Source organism: Protopterus annectens, chromosome 11.part0, assembly GCF_019279795.1.
Source record: "Protopterus annectens isolate FY-2018-M chromosome 11.part0, PAN1.0, whole genome shotgun sequence".
Lineage (NCBI taxonomy): Eukaryota > Metazoa > Chordata > Ceratodontiformes > Protopteridae > Protopterus > Protopterus annectens.
In genome coordinates this window covers 468826517-468847415 of record NC_056745.1, presented here as the reverse complement: position 1 = coordinate 468847415, position 20899 = coordinate 468826517, and the positions used below count along the sequence as shown (strand labels likewise).

At 38.1% G+C, this 20899-nt stretch overlaps 1 protein-coding gene across 1 annotated transcript in view; it reads left to right on the top strand.

The window, feature by feature from the left end:
- The first annotated feature begins 934 nt into the window (after window positions 1-934).
- KRR1 (KRR1 small subunit processome component homolog) overlaps window positions 935-20899 on the top strand; it is a 514300-nt gene continuing 494335 nt past the window's right edge. The window contains exon 1 of the mRNA XM_044087976.1: window positions 935-1061. Coding sequence (XP_043943911.1) covers window positions 950-1061 — 112 coding nt within the window. The 5' untranslated portion in view covers window positions 935-949. The remainder of the gene's footprint in view (window positions 1062-20899) is intronic.

Here is a 20899-nt window from a genome sequence, read left to right as displayed (position 1 = left end):
AGATATAGTTGATCACAGTCATATCTCTCAACCTCTTTGAGCAAGAAATCTGGACAAAGCCATAAATAATTGGGGGACAAAGGCCCAAAAAGTAGGGGCACTCTCTTACAAACTAAGAAACTTGATACACCAACAGGTTTTGCACTAGCATTCTGAAGGATATGGAGTCTGAAACTGAATTCACTTCCATTATTTTCTGATTCCAGTCCTCAATGATTTGTGACCTGCAGTGGCCTAACCGGGAAAAGCTGAAAGAAGAAGAAGAAGAATGATTTGCCAGAAAACCAAAATTTTATGAGAAACAGACAAAAAATATGAATAAAAAATGCGGACATTCTGTAAATTTCTGGACAGTTGAGTGATATTCTCAATTACTTTAAATAAAGAAATAGTTACTTTCTGTTGCTGTTGACAGGGTTACCACCTGTCCCACTTTGCGAGGGACAGTCCCTCTTTGGGCAGTTGTGTCCTCACAAAAAATATTAAAAATGGCAAATGTCCTGAGATTGTACGACATAATTGTGTCCCATATTGTATGTAATAGTTGCATAAAAAAGTTATTTCTGTATCTAAAATACCTAAATGTTACAAGAAACAAAATAAGCAACTAAACTGCTACAAGAATAAGCTTTTATTTAGGCAAAAGAGTAAAGCTCTATACTGACCATGGGTATGTGGCGGCCTGTAAAATCTGATGTGTGTCCCGAAAATGTCCCACTTTGGCCATTTGAAAAGGTGGCAACCCTAGCTGTTGACAGCTAGATATCAAGAATATAAACCGTCTATAGAAATAAATTAAAGCACGAGCACGCACTGTTGCAGAAAAGTAATTCACCTTACTATAATATCAATAGGTGGCGCTACTCTGAAAGTTTCACCATTATTGTTTTCAACTCGCCGTTCTTTAACTTGCTTACATGGGACACACTTAAGATGTCACGTGGAATACATGTGTGTGTTGACCTTATGCAACATGGCGTCTTCCAGTGTAGGAGGTAGTGTTGGTGCCTCACAAGCATCTAAGTCATCTATGAAGAAAATTAAAGACAGAGAAGAGAAAGGTAGTTATGGGTACTCTTAGTTTTGAAAACACTGATGTATTTTTATCATTGTAAGTATACAGTTACAAAGACAGCTATTCGCAGGCTAGTTTGTAAAGTTCATATTTCTGTGCGCGTTTTAGTATTTGTTAAAGAAGTACTGCAAGACAAGCTAAATTGTCCCACGAAAACGTAAACACTGGACTGAGTACCACTTGCTGCCCTGATTACGAAGACTAGTGTTCTTCGTTAACAAGTGTTTTTTTTTAGGATGAGTCTAGTCTTAATTACGGTTGTCAGTAGTTTGTACGTTGTCAAGATGGTTAGATGAGAACAGAAGCAATTAACATGATGGATTGACAGATTTTGTTGGCATCTAATTATAATTTTGGATAATTTGCTGCAGCTGAACAGTTACGAAAATATCAACTTGGCATAACTCTGAAGGGTGTCTCATAATGAGGAACGTACCTCATAGTTCAGGCTTCATCGCTGGCTGTTTCCCCGCAGGAACGGGCGTGGCTTAGGTGATTGACAGGTCTAATGTATGTGATGAAGTATGCAAATGAGGAATGATTGGTATGCCATGCAAATATGCCAGTGACATAGGCATACATTGATTGTTTATTAGTAAGGTGGTTTCAAAATAGTATTGCATAAGCACTTTGTATTAATGTATTTATGCTTGTCTAGCAGAAATATATTTTTTCTCTAGGATGCAGTGTCCTAGAAGTTCATTATAGTAAGTGGTTGGTGAACGAGGGGAGTGGTTGCTACCAGGTGTTAACATTTTGATGTTAGATTTGCCTGCGACAGCAAGAGTATTAATTGTGTACTCTTTGTTTACCCTCTTCCTCAATGTAGTGTGATCTCCGAGTTGATATATTGAAGTAGGGCATGTGTGGGGGGGGGGGGGTGTGCCGGTTCCCCTTCAAAAACATCTAAAACCTAAATCCTATAACATCAAACCCATAACATCTAAAATGTGCATCACAACATCAAACACTACAAATCACATGAAAATAACATCCCCTTCACATATCATGACACCAAACTAACAAATGTACTTTTTACTGTTTCTGCAGGGGGGCAAAAGCCCACCTGCACCCCCCATGTGGGGGTCTGTGCCCCCTACACACCCCTGTAAATTAAATATACCAACACTGAGATCGCACTACAGTGGGAAAAAGTTAATTTCCTAACCCCACTGTATAATGATCACCATAAAGAATGTGCACATAATGTCAATATCACTTACCTGTATGGCCTAAAATAACACATACAGAGTGGCAAAATAAACACTACATAAATAGTATAAATTCCCACACTATATAAATAATAATTGTAGAAATAAAAACTACATCTCATAGTGATACCACAAGATTAACAGATTAAACTGTAACATTTACACTGTTACTTATTATGCATTTTAGATGTCATGAAATTTGATATTATGAGTTTTAGATGTTATGGTCTCGATGTTTTGATTTTAGATGTTATGAGTTTTAGATATTTTGAAGGGGAACTGGAATGCCTCCCTGCAAAAGCAAAGGGAAAACAGTAAGGTAAGGCTGCACATCACCGGTACTGCCATGTCGCTACTTAATTGTTGTAGTACTGGGTAATAAACAAGTCAACTTTAAAACCCAGATAGATTGGACTGAAGTAGTAGTCTACTATGAACTGGCAAGTATGCCTTTTTACTGTCTGATAAAGCTCATCTTAGAAGTTACAGTAGCAAATCATAGTGAACTGAACACCCATTCTTTATTCGGTAATTGGGGATGCAGGTGAACTTTCGCAAATGTCCCCACTTCTACATGACGTGGTGTGAATAAAATTTTCTACATTATGTTGTGTAGAATGGGAACAATTCCTTGTCTGCAGTTTACCATGGAGTATATCTTAGTAAAAATGTCCAAAACCCCCACGTAAATAGATTTTTTTGCAGTTGATGTAACTTAATGAATGATAACACTGCCATTAAAAGCTTTGCGATTAAGGCGTTTGTAATAAACAGTGTTATGAAGTGATGGGAATGCTTAAATTAATACTATTTACGGCTTTGTTGATGTCTACTAACTCCCCGGATGTGCAGTGGCACACCCCGTCCAAACCCTGCCTAACACCCAGGATCACGGCAGCGTCACTGAGCACCCTTGAATAAATAAATTTTTAAGTTTGTGGTCCACATGAATAGTCATTGTGTTGAGACCGTGAGACTTCAACAACTTAATTAGTAGACATCAACCAAGGCTTTTTTTGTGTCGTTTTTACTTTACTCTGTATGTCTGTTCACAAGCCCATGTCCTTACTGTTGCAGATGTGTGGTTTTGATGGAGTAGTTGTAGCGTAAATTATTTTTATGGTATTGTATAGCATTAGTAATAAAGTGATCAGTTGTAAAAAAATATAGCTAAAGTGAATAATTGAAAATGCTGTCAGTTTACAAGTACTACAATTATAGCTATTGTGCAATATGTAGTAAGAAAGATTGTCTTAGTGGGCATAGAATCCGATACATTTGTAAGCTTGTTGTCACCTTCACAACTGACATCGCTTTCGTTGAAAGTCTTAAAAAAAATCCTTTAAATTAATGGCTGGTTCTTTCATTGGTGACAGTGTTGGAATGGAACTTTTTAGAAATATGATTCATAGCGCTATGCACATTGATGTTGGTACTTGTTGTTGTTCTGTCTGTTGTAGGTATGGGAATCTTCAGACTAGCTCTTTCATCCAGTCAACAAACGTCATCCCTTTATCTGCCATGTTTTATTTTAAATGCTCCACTACATTTTATTGGGTGGAAAAAAGAATTGGAGGGTTCCACGTACCTGAACCTGGTTAATCGTTATTGTAAACCGCCTATATGTATATGTGTGTGCTTACACTGTTACAATGTAATTAGACTGACATGCATATATGTTTGACTCCTTATTTTTCACTGACTTGTATATGGCAACAGCTTCTGATACTGTTGTTGTCATGCTGTTAACGCTGCTTTTGTATACAGTCTGCCAAATATCTCCACGACTCAGGCTGACTGGCACAAGGACAGTTTTGGCAAACAGTCAGGTTAATAAAGTGCATATGCATGTGGGGTGGCATTGTCTTTAGCAAAGATGTTTGATGACATGAGCCCATACTCAATACAATAATTATACCATGATCCCCCCAAAACGTGCACGCTGATTGGCCAGCGTGCCCGTTGTAAATCGAGTTATACTAATGGAAAAAGGTCCGGTCGCCCGGACTTTTTTCCATTAGTATAACCCGATTTTTTAAAACACTGTCTCGCTATGTTAAATGGGTTTAACATAGCGAGACAGCTTTAAAATAAGCAACGGAGATCTCCGTTGCTTATTTTAAAGCTGTCTCGCTATGTTAAACCCATTTAACATAGCGAATCAGTGTTTTAAAAAGCAACGGAGAAAGCAAGATCTCCGTTGCTTTTTTAGTGTTCGCTATGTTAAATGAGTTTAACATAGCGAGACAATTTTAAAATAAGCAACTGAGATGTCCGTTGCTTATTTTAAAACTGTCTCGCTATGTTAAACTCATTTAACATAGCTTAACTAAAAAGCAACGGAGATCTTGCTTTCTCCGTTGCTTTTGCCACAGCTCTGATGTACTGCGCAGGCGCCAAGTACATCAGAACTGCCGGATGCCAGACATCTGTGGAAGGGCAGTAAACAGGCATTATACTATGCCATTATTTAAGAAAAGTAATAGTTTCTTTTCTTAAATAATGTCATGGTATAATAGCAATAACCCACTTCTGGGTGTGGGTAATGCTAAATTTACCCACGGTTGGCTTTGTTTGGTCGCTCGGGCTTCGCCCTCGGGACCAAACCACGCCAACCGTGGGTAAATTTAGCATTACCCACACCCAGGCGTGGGTTATTGCTGTAATAAATTACTGCCTGCTGTGCTTTATAGTAATATACTGAGGAATAGAGCTGAGTCTGCTAATATGCAAGGTACCCTGCTATGAAACCCCCAAAGTGTAATGTCTCACATCTTACGAAGTTTGCTAGTCAGGAAGCAATGTATGCATGATGTCACTAGCAAATATGCATTCCGTGTCAATCATGCCACATTCGCATATTACATCACCAACTTCTGGCTTGTCAGTCACACAGGCCACACCCATTCCTGCACGAAACTGTCGGGGGGGGGGATTAGACATCAACAAAACTGTATTTACATACACGTTAAGCAGTGGTGGGAATGCATAGCTGAATGTTATTTACAATGAAACATTTATAGATGAATACCATGTAAATTTATTTCTGTTTTGGCTAACGAGTAGCAACTAGCCTGATTTCAAGTATTATGTTTGCTATTCTGCCTGTTTAAGATTATTATTACAGTTAATGCAATTGCAATTAGATGGCTAATTGCATTTAAATACCAACAAGGTATGTTTGGAAATGTTTTCCTGAACTTTATACAAACTGTTTCTGTGAGTACCCAATTCCGCATGCATGTGCTTCCTCATCAGGATGAATATTCATGCAGATGAGAACCACATCATATTGGTTATTCATGAGTACATATAGATGTCAACGAGCTGGGGCAGGGTTTGGCCAGCACTTGCTACTGTGCATCTGGTGTGCCAGTACACTACATCATTGCCATAGTACCACACCGAAAGGATCTGTCACACATTCAGTCTGTAAAACCAGCATGTTTTAACCATCCTATGACCTTCCCAGTTGAAGGTGTTAGCAAGCCACTAGTATGTGTTCCACATTTTGCCCATTTGCTCAACATTATGAGGGCTAGTGTTCCTCATTTTGGAGATGGAAGGTTGAGAGCTATGATAGGGACATAGAAACAAATAACGACAGCAGGGAAAGTAGAAAACGGCTTCTTATAGTCCTGTGCAGATTCCCACAGTGTCTAAGGAACCCGTAAACCCTTGGTGAATCAGTTTTACTTCTGCTTTGTTGACAGAGTTAGTCATGCTAGGCCTTTCTTCAAGGGAAACTCAAAATGGTACCTAGGGGAAAGTTAGCCATGACATTGTGTAAAAGTTGCCTATCATAAAATATTTTACAACCCTACTCTCCAATAAGTCCACTCTGCTCTGAAGAAAAATGACTTTAATATTACTAAGTCGTACAGTTCTACTCCATATGAACTGCAGAAGTTCTCAGTACTGTGCACATTGTGGGTGCTGCGAAGAGCACTTTTTGGCTAACATCAAAGATTGAAACAATAATTTAATGAACTTTAATTATACACTGACTTGGGAATGGGGTCCATTCCCATCATGGTATTAGAAACCCAAAAAGATTTGGAGAAATTAAACGGAGAGAAACTATATACAAGACAGAATTTCCAGTTTAAAAACCAATTAGCCATCCTTTCACTGTCCACTTAATTGTTAAATAATAGACACTAGTGTTTTGAGGGCCATTGTATCAGTCCACCAAAACTGCTCTGTATTGTTTGTTTATTGGAAATGCCTCTATTTAATTTAATATGCTAAATGCTTCGTACAGAACTAGATGTTTCATGAAAATCCCCTATCCTGCTTGTTATATTTGAAAGAAACACTTGCACCTGTAAACAAAACAAAATTCTCTTTATGTTCCACATTTTTAATTTTATTGTAACAATCTTATTATTGATGTATTACTGCCTGATATTATTGTAACTTTAATATAAATTTGTAGCTTTGCTGTCTGGGCCTCTGCTGGAAAGGGGTTATTATCATATCCAGGATTGGGAGGGTGGCCTAATGGTTAAGGTGTTTGCCTTACAAACACAAGGTGCAAGGTTTGAGTCTTTGAGTCTCCATTCAGACTTTCCCAGTAAACAAAAACGGAACAACCAAATAAATAAACACAACGTATATGTCCTCATTCATGCTCTGTTTTAAATAACAGAACTGAAATAAGCAGTGTGGCAAAACAAGAGGGATATAACGTAGCTGTCAGTCTTCCCAAGCTACAACTTTTATTCACTGTACAGTTTTCACTTGTTTGTAATGGGCTAACATTTTTGTAAATGTGTAGCTTCTTTCTTGCAGGTGCACTTGCTTTACTATGTTCCCTGTAAATAATCTCATTTGTACTATGCTGTTACTACTGTGAGCCTGCAACTGGTCGGATTTGATTAATGTTCTATTTAAGTTTGGTTACTGGGGTAAACAAACAAACCATCACCCAAATATGAAACACTGCCTCTGATAATGTGGAATAAATGGGCAAAATGTGAAACACCTACTAACAACAAATAGGAAGGTCATAGAACGGTTAAAATGTGTTATTTTATGTTTACAGAAAACTCCAGACGTGTGACAGACTGTTTCAGTATGGGACTATGAGGAGTAAGGAAAGTTCCTCATAATGAGATACACTAGAAAGATACGGAATAAAGTATAACCTTGGGAAATTGACAGTAATGGAGAACACTACTGAAATACAGTAATGGAGAACACTACTGAAATACTGTCTTTGTGTGACAGTTGAAGTGTTATGGCAGAAGCATAGTTGTACACATGCATGCTGCTGTCATAACATCTTGAGTCACTATTATAAAGGCACTGTTTCAGTCCAGTGTTCTCCATTATTGCTTTTAAACAACCGGTTCAGCAAATGACCTTGTATAAGCACATTTCTTACCAGTCCATATTTGTGGTCATTAGTATTGCTTTGGTCTGTAATCATGAGACCAGCAGAGACAGACCCCCAAACCTGCAGGTCTACACTGTAAGAGAGAATCACTATTTCTCTTGCTAGTGTTGGTGCTGGTTTTGAACTCTCACAGCCATGTGTCGTATCCCTAAAACAAGAGAGCTTTAAAATCTGTCCTATCATTCTACCTTAAGTCTTACCTGCTTCACTTTCTTGCACCAAATTATGATATTCTGTACCTGAGTATTGCTTTTACTTAGCCTAGTACCAACCTATGAACCTATCAGCCCTAGGGCCTATACAAGCCTAGCCATAACAATTCCCTGGCTATTTCTTCCCACATTATTTACTTTCCTGGACCCCTGTCTAGCAGGGCAACTGACGTGATCCCTGGGGTGAATTTCCTTTCTCCCATCCAATCGTCAAGGTTCCTCTTGAAGAGGTCCAAAGAGGCACTCAGCTTGACATGTATGGGCAATCTATTCCAGAGTCTGGGGAGTCTCTGGGTCAGGAACCTATCCCTCCAGCATATTTTGTTTATTGTGATGACAAGGTTTAGATCCCTGGAGCGTGTAGCTCTGAGGGATTGGGATTTCTTTAAGTGTAGCATGTCCAACAGCTCTGGGTTTGACATGGCCTTGTATGTTAAGCAGAGATCGCCTCTGAGTAGACGATATGCGACAGAGTATAGCTGGAGTTTTTTAAGGCGGTCAGCGTAGGGCATCTGCTTTAGGCCTGTGATTCTTTTAGTGAGGTATTTCTGAGGCCTTTCCAGTTGTTGCAGATGTCTTGAGAGGTACATACCAAATGGGGCGTTGTATTCTATAATGGGTCTAATGAGGGACAATGACCTCCTTTTTTCTGGATGAAAAGCCCTTCGTGATGAGGTGTGCCACATAGAAGGATTTCCTGACTGTTGTGGCATTGTGGTTATCGAAGGTGAGACCACTGTCCACCTGTGTCCCTAAGTCTCTTATCACACTTTCTGTGTTTAGTGTACTGCCACCTATATGGTAATTCATGGATACATGTTTTTTCCCAAAGGGGATAACAATACATTTCTTGGCATTGACCAAGCATCTGTTTCTGTAAGGCCCTTTTGTAGAGTATCTGTAAGGCCCTTTTGTAGAGTATCCACATCATTTGGGGATTCAATAATGGCTCCCAGTTTGCAGTCATCTGCAAACTTTGTTAGCCAGAGTCCCTTAGTGTTGACCTGTACTTCAGAGAAGTAGATGCCAAACAAGAGCGGCCCCAGGACTGAACCCTGAGGTACTCCACTTGTCACTTGTCTGGAGCTGGATTTGGAGTCGGCTACTTTTACAGTGTGGGTTCTATCAGTAAGCCATTTAGCAACCCATTGGGTGACATTGGGATTAATGCCCAACTTAGTAAGTTTATCTATGATTCCAGAGTGGGGGATGGTGTCAAAGGCCTTGGCAAGGTCTAGATAGGCTGTGTGGACCACCTTACCCTTGTCCATGGCTCTGGAGACTGATTAGTTTTGGGTTGTGGAGGAAGGTGTCCCACTTTTTAAATGTGTATTATTAATTTGTAAGCATTGCTTTACAGGTTTTAAAATATAATGTTCATCTACTGAATTAGTAATTTTGCAGTTGATGATGAGGCTGACGATCCCAGGGGGCTTTTTAAGTCTAGTCATGCTTCCCAAATGTATCTCACAAGTTTTTATACCATAAGGTTATTTTAAGGGGTATATGTAGGCTTGGGGCATGTGTGGTCCAGCATTTACAAACTATGTGTTTAATAGAGACATAGTTGCCAGACTAGTGGTACATTTCTGATTACCCATCCACAGGTCCAAGTTACTCTTCAGTTTGGTTAGGAAAGAACTCTGCTTCACATGGATGGAAAGCCTGTTCCTGTTCCAGAGAAGGTAGTGTCTATGAGACGTGTATGTGTCCCTCCAACATGTCCTGTTTATGTTGCAAGAAGGTTTAGGTCTCTAGATTGAGTAATTCTGATGCCCTTTGTTTTACAGATGTGCAGCAGGCCCCTTAGAGTGAGATCAGAGGATGCTTTGTAGTCCAGACATATGCAGTACTGTGTCTTTAACATATTAAGTATTACTTTCACTGTAAATAATTATGAAAGCTAGAGCGTCTTCTGTGTGGAGACGTGCGTGAATGGGCGTACCTTCATTAAAGGTTGTGCATCAGGGCTGGCAACTCAGCACGTAAAAATCTACTGCCAATCATTAGCGGACCGGAGTTTCGCTGTGACGACCCCTAACCAGGAAAAGCCGAAAGACACAACAACTTGGTACATTGAGCATGTCTGAAGATATTAGTGGATCGCTAATTATGGTACAGATTTGGATATTTTACTGATGTAATCTTGTTAGGATTTTGATCAGTTTATAGTTTTACTTTGGATTGCTATCTTCTGACTGCTGGCATTGTTGGCAGTACTGGAAGCGGGTGCTGTTTTTGTGTCAGGATACCCGAAGATGCTTTAAGTACTGTTGAACATTCTTGCTTGTCATTCCATGTGGTTGAGTTGCTTTCTTGTAGATATCCTTTGGGTGTTTTTGTGAAATGTTTTTCTGCTTTTGAAATGTATTCTGGCTGCTGTTTGAGGGACCATCTGACACAGTTCTGAATTGCTGACTTTGTGCTGGAGAGCTTCCTTGCTGTCATATAGTGTTCAGCAGCATTTTCCAGGAGTTGTTTCAGGAGTCATTGATTCTGGCTATTGTCCTGGACTAGAGGAGATGTCCTGTTTCATTATGCCATGGGACTCATGGCTTTGAGTTGTATTGCAACATTCATTTTTCTTTTTTTACTTCATATACTTATCAAATAAGTGAATGTCATATGATCTAACCCATATCAACAGTTCAGTCCATCGAACCATTTTGACTGAAATCACAATGCAGTGGGGATCAGGAAATTTACCCTTTTCCCCACTGTAGTGCAGTCTTGGAGTTGGTATATATTATTAGCATAGGGTGTGGGGGGTGCAGGGGGGCTTGCCTCCCACTGCAAAAGCAGTTTTTGTGATGTATGCGGGTGTTGTCTTTGTTTTGAGTTTATTTCAACCGACTGAATTGCCGATGGTATGGATTCGACTGTATGAAATTCGACAGTTTGTTTATTTGATGGGTATCCAGGCCATTCTGGATTCCTGTTTGAAATGTTGGCTGCCTTAACCTGGTACATTGACACTAGCAGCTCTGTTTGCAGAGAGCTTTAGCACATATCGGGCTGCCACTTGACATTTTGATTGTCATAGCCTGGGAATTTTCTGTTAGCAGCAAGATGTGTGCTATTTAATGGTGTCTTGTTTTCTTACTGTTTTGTGTTGTTGTTGCAGTCTTGTCAGCTTTTACTTTTAACTTATTCACCTGTTGGTTTTCTTTGTAATTTTTCTTTATGGCATTGTGCTCAGATTCCTTGTAGTGTAAGTAACTTTTCATTTTGCAATAATAAGCTTCTTTATAGTGGCTCACTTCAAACTATGCTTAAGTGCTTAGGAAAGAAGTGCAAGTGAGTTTCAGGCAATTTTGACAGTTGGCATTTGGTCAGCTGCTCTGTGGCTTGATACTGCATATTGTATTGTGGGGGTGATTTTGAGTTTTACCATTTGTTGCAGTTAGCGTAGAGGATTAAGGCTGTGTGCTATTAATAAGCTGATTCTTGTGATATGGGGTTTGATTATTTCAGCCTATTGTGTGACCTTGACTACGTCACTTAACCAGAAAGTTGTTTTGGGGCAGTTGAGAAATTGGCCAGGCTCATCATGGTCTCCTGGACTGAATGCCTAGTAACTACCTATGAACCATCAAAACTATGTAAACTGTTGTGATGACTGTGTAAATCTCTGTTACAGACATATCTTAGTTCCACAGCCTCTTTCTCTCTTTGCCTGTGTATTATTTTTATGTAGTAGGTCTTCACTTCAGAATAACATGGTTGTTGCCTTATAATCCAAATGTCCTAGAAGGAAATACTGATTTCTTGATCAGAAACCACCCACACCATTATTATACATGTTCAGTGCTCTGCGTGTGCAGTTTTTTTCTAGCTGTTCTTCCTCACTGTCATGTAATTTTGTATTAAGAAGTCCTCCGTGACTAGTAGACAGAGATTTAATTGCTTAATTGGTGGTAAACAAATAAACACAATAGATTTTTTCTGCCTGTGCCAGTAGTGCTTTTTTGCCTTGTAGCTTTTGGAGAATTTGTAGGAGCAGTGTGTGTGTGTGTACGTGTGAATATATAATATGCGCGTGTGTGTTTGGTTACAGTAGAAAATGAGATTTATTTCTGGGACTAACATCTCAATTGTTTGCAGAGAGCTTTAGGACATATCTGGCTGCCACTTGAAATTTTGATTGTCATAGCCTTGGATTTTTTTTCTGTTAGCAGCAAGATGTGCTATTTAATGGTGTCTTGTTCTTTGATTGTATACTGTAGTCTTCTCCACCAGGAGGTTTTACACTCCTTTAAAATGTTCAAGACACAAGTTTTGGTTTAATTTTCGGACAGCAGATAAGGCAGACTCCACATTTGTCATCAAACTTTGGGTAGGTACTTAATTTCTAGCTTTTAACCAACATTGCTAAATTTATTTATTTACCCTGTTGACTGTAGTAGTTCTAATACAGTTGTGTACATATGTTTGTATAATGTCAATTTTACGTCTTTTCCAGTCTTACATTTTGAATCTCTTTGTAATTGTCAGTTTGCATTAATCTTCTGTAATTTTCTGTCGTGGGCTGAGACTGATTGGTCAGTTGTGATCAGTGGTGTACCCTGGTTAACAGATTCAAGTAAGTAAATACATTTCCGAGTTTATATAATCAGGAAAACTGTAAGCATGGTACAAAACAAGAAGCAAATAAATAAATATGGACTGCAAAAGAACTTTAGTTATAAGGTGTTTAGACATTAAGAAGAATGGCATTTTCCCAAAGTAAGTAGTGATTTGACTTGTGTTTAGGTGTTTACAGTATTACCGTAGTAGTTCTGTTTGTTTCAGCTGAACATTTGTTGGCTGTTGGTAATGTCTTAAACTGCTGATGGCTTATAAGTGGTTGTGAGGGTAAAACTGGTGTTTGTGAGATGACGGCTTCTTGGTCTGTCTTCCAGTTTATACTGACTGCCAATCAAATTTCTAATATTTTTTTTTCAGTGTGAGATGTAATCAGATGGTCTATAATTTTGTCACACTTTGTATTAAACATATTGTTGTTGTTTGGAATATGTTGGCCAGTGTGATGTAATCGGTGTTAGTGAGGATACTCGGTAAGCAATGCAGACTCTGGCAGTTATTTTCTAGTTTCTTCTATGTTTTTAATCGGACTTAATTCTGTAGCATGTCAACTGGTACAAATACTAGGACTACATCTTCCTTTCGATTGGTCATTGGAGTTTTAAAAGAAATATCGCACAGGTTGCATTTCTCATTGTAGTTATAGATGCATGTATCTTTGAGGTAGTAAATGGTATGCAGCATCAATCCATTAATCGTACTATGTCACAACTTTTTATATCGGAGCAATTTTTATACGCATTCAAAAGGCATTTTAAGAAATTAAACTCGTCACTTAATTAGAATGTTCAACTCTTTGTTTTTATTTCTTCAGTGGTCTTCAGGTATGGAATATATGATGACTGTTCAGCTTGCACGTCACATCTTTCTTTTGGAAATGTTCTTACTGCACTACAGCATTTCTAGAGGAGCTTCTTTATGTAACCTTTGACTGTCACTTTTCTCAGTGTCTGCTTTCAAGTGCACTACAGGATATATCACTTCTGTCTGGCCTTCATCCTTGAAATTAATTGTCACAAGTTCCGTTAAGCAGACAGATACTGTTTGAAATTTGTTGGCTGTTGTGGCATGTGGATGTTTGTAAGAATTCCGTAAACAACACAGACACTAGAAATGACCATCTGTCCTCCATGAGGTTTCTTTAATCAGCCTGTACTCTAGATTTACAAAATGACATGCAGCTTCTTGTAACTGGGCCTTGAGAATTCAAAAAGCTGTACTCCCATATATTACATCTATTTTATCAAGTAAGTATATGTGATATAGTAAGCATTGCATTATTTTAAATTCATCATAACCGTACTAGCCATGTTATGGCTTTTTATATCAAAAGTACTTCTGATATGTTTTTAAAAGGCATTTTAATAAATGAAACTTTTCAGTCTTTATTATATAATAGTCTCTATATAATTGATTCATGCACTGTGTGTGTGTGTGTGTGTGTGTGTGTGTGTGTGTGTGTGTGTATGTATGTATATGTGTGTATATATATATATATATATATATATATATATATAAAAAGCATTTTTTGTTTTGTTTTTTTTTTCTTCATTGGTCTTAAAGTTCTAAAATATTTAATGGGACTGTTTTTTCCCTTTGAAAGAGTTATTCCTGCTCTACAGTTTTTCTTGAAGACATGACATCAAGAGCTTCTCTCTCCAACGTTTAAGTATCACAGTTTTCTTAAGTGTCAGTATTTTGTACAGCTGTGCTGGGTATATCACTTCTGGTTGCTCTTCATCCTTGAAATTCCAAGTATCTTGTACAGCTTTCCATATTTCACAGGAGCAGTCCAGGATTGTGATTAGTTTGTATGACCAGTTATTTTAGTTTTAAGCTACAAACGTTTGTCTTTTTCTACACTTATATTTTCTATAGCTTGTAAATTCAATAACCTTAATTTTCTCTCCTAATATTTTTCTTTGCTGTTTTCTGACTAGCATATGCTTTACTTGGTACTTTCAGTCATCATTTAATTTTTAGTTCTAGTCATTAACGTTGTAGTTGAGCAACTGAAAATCTGCAGCAAATGTTCCAAAGATTCTAGTTTACAATCCTAATACCTATTGCAGCAACTTTTTCTGCTGAGATTTTTTCACTTTTTAATACTTCTGTCTTTGCTTATGACAGCGCACTAGATTTGCTGTGACATGGTTGAATGTTTGTTTTTCCATAACTATAGAATTCTTGGCTTTTGTATTGTGGAGTATTGGCAGATATGACCACCTCTGATATCCCTTGTCTCAACAATGTATTCTTTATATGCATATCACACCTGACCTTGTTCTTGTCAGTTTGATTATTTCAGGTTACTTAGAACAATAATTTGCATATAAAGGTTGTTTGGCTCCTTGATTTGGAGCAAACCAAATCATCTTTGTGGACAGATGTGCTGTCTGATTGTAATGGTATACATTGCATATGGCACAACACTGCTCTGCTTACTCTTTTTTGAGTTTGCATTCCTAGCCAGTATGTTATCTATTTTTCTTTATACATGTTTATTTCTGATGTAATTCATCTGTTCTGACAAACATTTTTGTCTTCTCAACCGATTTGAACATTAAGAACCTGGATACAATTTATTTTTATTTTTCCTTGAAAGTAAAATAAGACTGTTTGTTTCTTTTTTATGAGTTTTACTGCAGTCACCCTCTCCAGTGTAATTTCTTTCAGTAACTGCATTGCTAAGTAACTTCTTTGGGATTCTTTTAATTTTTCTTGTGTCATTAGTAATAAAGTTGTCTTCTGTCAGAACGTTATGCCTCTTTGATAAACATGGTTTACTGAACATATCTGCTGTGTAGCTGCTTGTCTGGTTTGTAGTTAAGTACCATACTATGCAGTGTATGTGTTTTTTAACCCGTAGAATCGCAGCGCTTGTAGTATTCTGACTAGTGCTACTTTGAACACAGTTGGCTCTTTCCGATGGTTACAGTTTGGTTAGTGAAGTACAGCACATTATAATACTTGGTTAATTTTTCACCTGCCACTAGTCTTTGAAACATTTCAAAATGCTGTTCATAGCAGCATTCCAAGGCTACTTCTGAGTCTTAACAGCTTTCTTAGAGATTGATACTTCTGGTAGGTTAGGTAAAAAAATGATGCATTATTTACAGATTTTCTTGTTCTGATAACATTCTTAGAGGCATCTATTTCAGCTATGTTTGGTACAAATTTTCCAAGATAGTGCTTCTTTCTAAGCAGTGATTTGTAATGCCTACATGTTTTATAGTTGTGGGATTTACACACATATGTAATGAATGGCTGTGGCATTGGGCAAGGGAGAAAGATTTAGGAGTGGTGGAAGGAATGTGAGTGGCTTGAGAGAAAGCTGTAAAATACAAGCTCCTTCTATATATAGAACAGGCAGTAAAGGGGGGGGGGGCTATATCCCATTATCGCTTGATCTGATAGTGTCGAAAGCAGAAAAAAGAGAAGTCACGGAACATCAATTTAATTTTTTTTTCCACAGGGGGAAAAAATCGGTGGGCTGTCTTTGGAGTTGATATGGGGGTGTAGCACTCCACTAAATTTTGTGTTTAAACTTTTTTTTTTTTTTCGTAGCAGCGAAACTTTTCCCTGGGGGAAAAAAAAATCACTGTTCCGTGTGTTCGCTTTTTTGTCATTTCGATATTATCGGTTCGATAATGATATAAACACCAGCAAAGGTACACGTGGGTGATCGTACTTTTAAAGTAAGATAGAAGGGGAGGGGGGACAGAAATAGAAGAGGAGAGTAGGTGCTTATCCCCTTTTTAGCCCTTGGTTACTACCTAAAGACATAGCACAGGAACAGGCAGCAGTGACACGGGGCACAGCTGGATAGTCTTAATTTGCAGTGCCACTAGTCTTTATAGTTCATAGGAAGTAGAAGGGAATTAAATCACAAGACCAATTTGCACCTTGCTAGTATCCTCTCTCCCTCATGCTGTACTCCCCTTCTGAAAAAAAAAAGCAAAGCAGATCAATCCCAGAGTAAACTTATGGTTACTTCTCCAGGTTTAATTAGATGCTAGAGCCACTTTGATTACTTGCAGAGAAGTGAATTCCATAGGTGGGGTAGGTGTTTGGTAAGAAAGTTGCCTCTTCAGTGTGTTGTAGTTGACTGCCAGTGGAGATTCTGTTCCCTAGTTCTGGTATTAGTGGAGCTTCTTACAGAAGATCAAGGTAGGCATGGCCCCTAATGATGCTTAATTCAAAGCATATAGACCATCCACAGGGGCTTTAAGTCATCCGTCATACAGGTTGGGAATCTCTGGGTCCTTTCCAGTTTGCTTAATTTTGTGTAGAAGGTACATCACAAAGTGTGACATTGTACTCGGACTGGTCTAATTGGGGCTGCATAGAGAGGAATAATAATGTCTCTTGACTTTAGTTGTGCTGAACAGAGGGATTTTCCCACTACTTCTACCATACAGTGGTGAAAGCAGTGGGAGTTATTAGGTTCCAAGTTCCCTGACTACATTATTATTTTTGAATTAGGTATGTGCAATACTGTACACTGAGGGAAAGAATTCTTCACAAAATTTGATAATACCATACTTTTCACATTCGGTTTTAGCCCCTTTTTGTAAACCATCGATTTATGATGGATAGTTCCTGTGAATGTGTATCAGAGGGAGATACGACAACAGTACTCTATTTACAGTCATTTGTTCCTTTGTTAGAGTACTCTATGTAGTACTTGTAAAATATTATGCTGAATTAAAGATGAATTGCAAAGTTTTTTTTTTTTCTTTCTTACTATTTCTTTTTGTTAGCCCACTTTACAAGATGAGGGTATAAGTATTTCTCATTCTAAACTGTGTAATGTTTACTTTAGTTAACTCAGTGCACTTACAGTGGGTATAAAAATTTTGCATCCCTCTGTTAAAATGCCAGGTTTTTGTGATATAAAAAAATGAGACCACAATAAATCATTTCAAAACTTTTCCCACCTTTAATGTGACCTATAACCTGTACAATTCAATTGAAAAACAAACCTGCTTGGGGGAAAATATAAAAAATAAAAAAAACGTACAATAAGCTGGTTGCATAAGTCTGCACACCCTAAAACTAATACTTTGTTGAAACACATTTTGATTTAATTACAACATTCAGTCTTCTTGAGTACACACACGTAAGAGACTCTCTGATTAACCCCAAATAAAGTTCAGCTGTCCCAGTAGGATTTTCCTGACATTTATTCCGTTCCCTGCTACAGCAAAAGCCATGGTTCGCAGAGAGCTTACAAAGCATCAAAGGGATCTCATTGTTGAAAGGTTATCAGTCAGGAGAAGGGTACAAAAAAATTTCCACAACATTAGATATACCATGAAACACAGTGAAGACAGTCATCAAAAAGTGGAGAAAATATGGGACAGCAGTGACGTTTCAAAGAACTGGATGTCCCTCCAAAATTGAGGAAAAGACGAGATGAAAAGTGGTCAGAGAGGCTGCCAAGAGACCTACAGCAACACTGAAGGAGCTGCAGGAATTTCTGGCAAGTACTGGTTGTGTACTACATGTGAGAAAATGTGCTATGGTCTGATGAGACCAAGGTTGAACTTGTTAGCCACAATTCCAAAAGGTAAATTTGGTGCAAAAACAACACTTCGCATCACCAAAAGAATGCCATTCCCACGGTGAAGTGTGGTGGTGGCAGTATCATGCTTTGGGGTTGCTTTTCTTCAGCTGGAACTGGGGCTTTAGTCAAGGTGGGGGGAATTATGAACCGTTCCAAATACTAGTAACGTTTGGACCAAAACCTTCAGACATCTGCCAGAAAGCTGAAGATGAATTTCACCTTTCAACACGACAATGAACACAAGCATACATCCAAATCAACAAAAGAATGGCTTCACCAGAAAAAAATTGAAGTTTTTGAATGGCCCAGCCAGAGCCCAGGCCTAAATCTAATAGAAAATCTGTGGGGTGACCTGAAGAGGGCTGTGCACAAGAGATGCCTTCGCAGTCTGACAGATTTTGCATGGAAGAGTGGGCAAAAATTGCCAAGTCACAATGTGCCATGCTGATAGAATCCTACCCAAAAAGACTGAATGCTGCAATTAAATCAAAAGGTGCTTCAACAATGGTTAACCAGCTTATTGTACGTTTTTTATATTTTTTCCCCTAACAGATTTGTTTTTCAATTGAATTGTACAGGTTATAGGTCACATTAAAGGTGGGAAAAGTTTTGAAATGATTTATTGTGGTCTCATTTTTTTTATATCACAAAAACCTGTTATTTTAACAGGGGTGTGTAACTTTTTATATCCCCTGTATATTTATCAAATTTAATAAACTGTTTCTGTTTACTGAACAACTGTCAAATTACTTCCTGAATCCATGTCATCCAACCCTGCCTTCTAATGATGTAGTAGAGGGGAGAAAGAATTTGTAGTGGGTTGGTATGTTTTCTGAAGTCTGCAGCAGATTTTATTCCTACATAACCAGAACTCAGCACAAAGCTCCAAATACACCACATCCATTTTCGTTCCTTGGTCCAAAACATCCCAGACAGATTGCTAAAAATGTACTAAGTTAATTTAAATATGATCAACCTTCCATAAATCTATGCTGATTTAATATCTAGTTCTCTGTATACGAACACAGTAATAAACGCGCTCAAAATACATTCGAGGCATTTGCCCAAAGTGCAGGACAAACTAATTTGACAAAAATTGCCAACAGATGTAGTACCCCCCACCCATATTAAAGATAGGCACCACAGTTGCTTCCTTCCAAGTTGATAGGGAAAATTCCACTTGGAGTGAACTCCTGAAAAGAAACTGCAAACAAAGAACCACACACAGTAAAATTTGGGAAAGAAAATCACCATTAAATCCTCCAGGACCTCTTATTGTGTTAGGTTTTATATTATTGATCTCTTTCTCTAAAATGTTGTTTGAAGTATTCTGACGTTCCCCTATATTGTGTGAGAGATCAAAATAACTCTGATTAGTTTACTCAACTAAAAAATTGTCTACAAAAATATGTACTCTGGTCATTACAAGAATTCCATGATATTCCACTGTATTGTATGAAGTATTGTCTCTTCTATAGTTTCTGAGGTGTTTGTATAAAGCCTTTTTATTAGGAATTGTGTCCTGCCTAATTAAGCTCGTACTTAATCCTACTTGTGCATATCAAGCTAAAACTAGACCTTGACTTCTGATAGTTTTGTAGGTAAATACTAGGCTAGCTGCCCTTGCGGACCATTTCAAGTCTAGCCAATTTCCCTTTTTGTGTTCAAAGTAACCTATTCCATTTGGTTATAGCTTGGCCTTACCCATCCCATAGTCAGTAATTGTATATTACCCCTAATGAGATCAACTGGAATCATATCTTAGACAATTTGAAGAGACCAATGCGTAGAATAAAGCATTTAGGAGCTGCATCTGTGCAGTAATAGTACGGAGCAGTCTTGGGATAAATTTTCTGTTTTCCATCCATAGATCTAAGTTGTGTTTGAAAATGGAAAGAATGAACTTTGTTTTATGTGTAATGGGGAACTGTTCCATAGCAGCGGTACTTATCTATCCATCTGTCTTTGTTAACCAGGAAAGTCCGACTGGGTAATACTCATTTTCAGAGGAGGCCCAGGGAGAGCTGCAGAGATGGAAGTTGCTAAAGAAAAAGCCCATGTGCAACTTAGTGGATTGTACAGGCAGCAGTTCTCATTTCAGTGAGAGGTTGAGTGCATTCATTTTAAGGAGAATATTTGGAGAGTTCATGTGTTGAATGCAAAGTCTCAACCTTGAGCTGAGCATGTGCAGGACCAGGATGGGTTAAGATGTTGTTTAAGAAGTGATTTAAAACTACTGAGTTTGTTGGAGAGATTTATTTGTGAGAGGATACTATTCCAGAGTTGAGCAACATACTGGGAGTAGAGCGAGTCTCCTGCAACATTATTTGACTTGTTTGTAAGTAATAAGAATTTACTAGAGCGGGGATTCCATGCTGGACAATAGGTCAGTAATAAGTTGGGTAGTGTGGAGCATTTTTCTGGATGTTGAGTTTGTATGCTGTATGTAGTTAGTTGGGAATATGTTAGGTAGTTCAAGCAGTTTAATTGCTTTACGCTATGACACTGGTGGGTTCTGTGAGGGAGATTGGTGGCAAAATTTACTATTTTATTGTACCAGGAGGCAAGTTTGTTTCTTTGAGTATTGTTTAAGTTTCTTAGGATAGGAGCGGTGTATTAGAAAGTCGGCAATAAGAAGGTGGTGGCTAGAGTTTTTCTTGCAGTATCTGTGAGGAATCCATTGATCCTATGACTGGAACCTAGTTTCTGGTGAGTAGATTTAATGGTGTGCAGTATATGCTGGTCATGTTTGAGACTGTCATCTATTGTAACACGTATGAGTTTTCTCTGAGTTACAGTTTCAATGACAGTGTTATTTGCTGACTTTATGGTACAAAATTGCTTTTG